Source organism: Brassica oleracea, chromosome C5 (assembly GCF_000695525.1).
Source record: "Brassica oleracea var. oleracea cultivar TO1000 chromosome C5, BOL, whole genome shotgun sequence".
NCBI classification, from domain to species: domain Eukaryota; kingdom Viridiplantae; phylum Streptophyta; class Magnoliopsida; order Brassicales; family Brassicaceae; genus Brassica; species Brassica oleracea.
Window position 1 is genome coordinate 10,338,828 of NC_027752.1, and position 3,908 is coordinate 10,342,735.

Below are 3,908 nucleotides of genomic sequence, written 5' to 3' on the forward strand. Positions count from 1 at the left end.
CTCAAAATCTAAAAATTAAATAATATAAAACATATAACTTTAAATAATGTAAAATTAAAATTGGATTTATTTGAAAATTTTGATGGAGGACGAAATTTTTTATATGTTTTGAGCATTTTAGTGTATCCTAAATATTTGTTTCAAGTCGGGTTTGAATCTGGTTCTTCCTATATTAAAATTGTATATCCAATCATGTATTAATCAATTTTGATTTGGGTTTGGTACTATTTTTTGGATCATGTCCGATTCGTTTTTTGGATCCGGATATTTTGCACAACTCTATCATTTATCATAATTTTTTTTATAAAAACAAAATTTGATCAATGCAAGACATGTCAGATGATGTATTACTCCGTTACAGTTTTTAACTTTTGAAAATAAACTAAAACAAATACGAGACATGCCAATGCTTATTTAAATAAAATTATATAAAACTTAAAATATACACTTATATATAAATTATAGTTTATAATAAACCAAGTTTTGTAAACAAAATAATCCCGTGCTTTGAAAGCGCGGATCAAAATCTAGTGTAAGTTTAAAGGTGATTTGATTCACAAGTAGAAAGAATATAAAGCACCATATAAAAAGAACCATTGTATCTTTTTTATTCTCTCTTGAGTAAAGAAAGATCGCTGCTGTTTTTCTTCTTTTGAACTCTTTTTTGTTTCCAAAAAACTTGAGTAAATTCATTATGTTTTGTCATTCGATCTTATTGCTATAGTTTTTCCTCCATTAAAGTAGAAATCCAGCTGGTTTGGTTCTTGCAGCATAAGAGAACTTTGATGTGTTGTACTTCCTGTGAACTCCTGTTAGCTTCCCTGTTCCTGCCTTGTGATGGAAACCAACCATCTTTCTTGCACATGCTCTGGAAAAGAAATCAAAAAGCTGGTTTTCCTAATTGGAATTATAGGTTTTGAAATGACATTGCAAATGTATGTTCATGACTTGTGACCCTTACAGAAGCTGTTCTTCCTTGTAGCCTGTGTGAAACTCACAGGTTTTGCCCCATTCCTGAAAACCTTTAAGTGTACACTGAGCAGTGTAGATTGCCGAGGCTGCTAGCTTACAGAAGCTGTTTCCTTTTTCGATTTGGGCTTTTGTTTCCTTTTTGTTCTAATTACTGAGCAGTGTAGATTGCCGAGGCTGCTAGCTTAGATGGAGTATACTCCAGCATCTCGTACTCGACGAGGCAAAGCTCGATGATAAAAAACGATAAAACCTCAACCTGAAACCACAATTTCATATCACACAGCCTTAGATATATAAATGCCCCAATTCAAGCTTTTCTACAAAAGGGGCAAACCTTTTTGTCAGATTGGGAAGCTTTGAGAAACCTTTTCATGAACACATACGGAGTAGGCAATGAGAAATTGAACTGCAAGGTGTTGGCTATTAGCTTCTCCTGCAAATAGAAGGCAGAATAAGGTCAACTGAAACTGAAACTGAAAATCACTGTAGTAAGAAGATTAATGATCAAAGAGAAAAACGATATTTTTACCATATCCAATACTTCTCTTCTAGTGTAAGCTTTATCAGAGATCAAGATGAGATCATCTACTACTGGAACTGAGACTTCCTCGTATTTACAAGCTAGCAACAAAGCGGTCACACCAACGAGCTGGAGCTTTTTCCTAACGATTTGATGAACAGCAAGGAATCTATCGATGACATTGATTGTGAGATAAAAGGGTTTCCTCCATCAGTTCAAACTTGTCGTGCACATCAATCAACCAGTCAATGAGGATTCCTCTCATCCTCTCATTAAGATCTTGCTGACTGTCCATGTAGTTACAACTAAGTTTGATGCAGCTCAACCAACGGTTACGTCGGTTCCTACCTAACCGACGTTATACCTTCTGTTTCCTTTTTCGATTTGGGCTTTTGTTTCCTTTTTGTTCTAATTACTATTAGGTTAAGGATTTTCCTTTATTATGTTGCTTATGATTTTCTAGATAGTATAAATAGGGATTGTATTCAATACCTAGAAGGACGATTTGATAATAAGAATTATAAGGTTTTGGTTTTAAAGAGCTTTGCAAAAGGCACTGCGAAGAGTATTCGCGTTCTATCAATCTTGTTTTCGAGTTACCTTCGAACACAAGTAACCGGTTTTAAGATCAAACCCTTGATCTTCGAAACCTATAGCTTCCGCTCTCTATCAGTTGGTATCAGATTCAGAACGTTTCGGGAAGAAATTCGCGTTTTCAATGACAAAGAAGACGGGAACCGGAAGTGGCGACATCGATGGAGCCACGTCCGAATGGACTGAGTTACGAACCGTACTCGTGGGGATGCAGACGGAAAATACCGCTTCTATCCAGCAATTAGGTGACACGGTGAGCACGTTAGCAGCTCGCATTGAAGCCTTAACAACTGCCTTAACCGCTCGTTTGGATCCTCAAGTCCAACCCGTCGCGCAAGGCCAACCTCAACAGCCGCTTCACCTTCCACCTCCACCTCACCACCGTCCACCTCGAGACCAACAACAACTCCATCCACAGCAACAACACCATCCTCGCGCACCACCGCAGCACCAACAACAACAACATCCGCACCAACGACATAATTTTCACGCCGAGAATGAAGATGACCTCCATCGGCAAGTGTATTTTGAGGATCTCCAGCAACGACACAACTATGATAAAAAGCTTTCGGGTTGATATCCCAGAATTTCACGGAGGTCTCCGCGGCGACGAACTAATCGATTGGCTAGTATCGGTAGAAGAAATCATGGAGTTCAAACAGGTTCCGCTCGACCGTCGTGTACCCCTAGTAGCAATGCGTTTCCGCGGCCATGCGGCCACTTGGTGGAAACAACTTAAGACAACTAGATCACGTACGGGCAAGACACCAATTAATTCTTGGGTTAAGTTGACAAAGCACCTACGTCAAACGTTTCTTCCGCATAATAACGAGAGTACCATGTATACGAAGCTTCAAAATTTGCGGCAAGGAACTCGTAGTGTCGATGAGTACGCGGAGGAATTTGCTTTGTTGTTAACTCGTAACGAGATTAATGACAGCCAAGTGCAACTTGTTTCTCGTTTCATTGGAAGCCTACGGCAACAATTACAAAATTCAATGGCTCAATTCGATCCAACTACAGTGGGTGAAGCACACCGCCGCGCAGCTTCGTTTGAACAGCAATCTCGGACACCTAGCTGGCCGCAATCTTCGAATCGTAACCGCTCTCAAGATCAGACAGGGAGCAGTACGCCGGCAACGAAGGAAGCTGGTGATACCGCCAATTCCGCACCAAAACCACCGGTGCAAGATGAACAACAACTCCGGAGATCAGCACGTCTCAATGCTATTAAATGTTATGCTTGTGGAGAAACAAGTCACAGACAGTCAGCTTGTCCTCATGCAACACGCCGAGGGTTACTAATTGATGAAACAATTGACGAAGTGGACGTTTACGACTCGCAAGAGGACATTGACCTGCTCGATGATGATGTTCATCGCACCACCGGCGACACGGGGCACTTACTTGTAGTTCGCAGGACTTGTCTTACACCTCGTCGTCATGATGAAAAGTGGCTGCGAACGAATATCTTTCGTTCCACTTGTACAATCAACGACCGTGTCTGCAGTTTTGTGATCGACTCCGGCAGCAGCAAAAATGTAATTTCGGAAGATGCAGTGGACAGATTGGGACTCGTTCGTGAAGCACACCTCGCGCCCTACACTCTCGGGTGGCTCAACGACAAAGTGAACCTCCGTATTTCTCAACGAGCAATTGTTACGTTCTCTATCGGTCCGCATTATAAGGATCGTATATATTGTGATGTGGCTCCAATGGATATCAGCCACTTATTGTTGGGCAGACCATGGGAGTTTGATCGAGACATCATCCATTACGGCGCAGAGAACACTTATCAATTCACTTGGCATACTCATAAGAT

General features: G+C 40.8%; 1 protein-coding gene across 1 annotated transcript; it reads right to left on the reverse strand.

Moving 5' to 3' along the window:
- Window positions 1-494: 494 nt before the first annotated feature.
- LOC106295157 (cyclin-B2-5-like) lies at window positions 495-1,702 on the reverse strand. The gene is made up of 4 exons (XM_013730978.1): window positions 1,502-1,702; window positions 1,307-1,405; window positions 962-1,228; window positions 495-868 (listed from the first exon to the last, which is right to left on the reverse strand). The coding sequence occupies exons 1-3, from the start codon at window positions 1,502-1,504 to the stop codon at window positions 1,121-1,123; spliced, it is 210 nt and encodes a 69-aa protein (XP_013586432.1). The 5' UTR covers window positions 1,505-1,702; the 3' UTR covers window positions 495-868; window positions 962-1,120.
- Between the last annotated feature and the right edge of the window lie 2,206 nt (window positions 1,703-3,908).

Coding starts and splice junctions, on each gene's coding strand:
- LOC106295157 (XM_013730978.1), bottom strand. Junction 1,229..1,306: donor CTTCCCAATCTGACAAAAAG/GTTTGCCCCTTT, acceptor TTGTGGTTTCAG/GTTGAGGTTTTATCGTTTTT.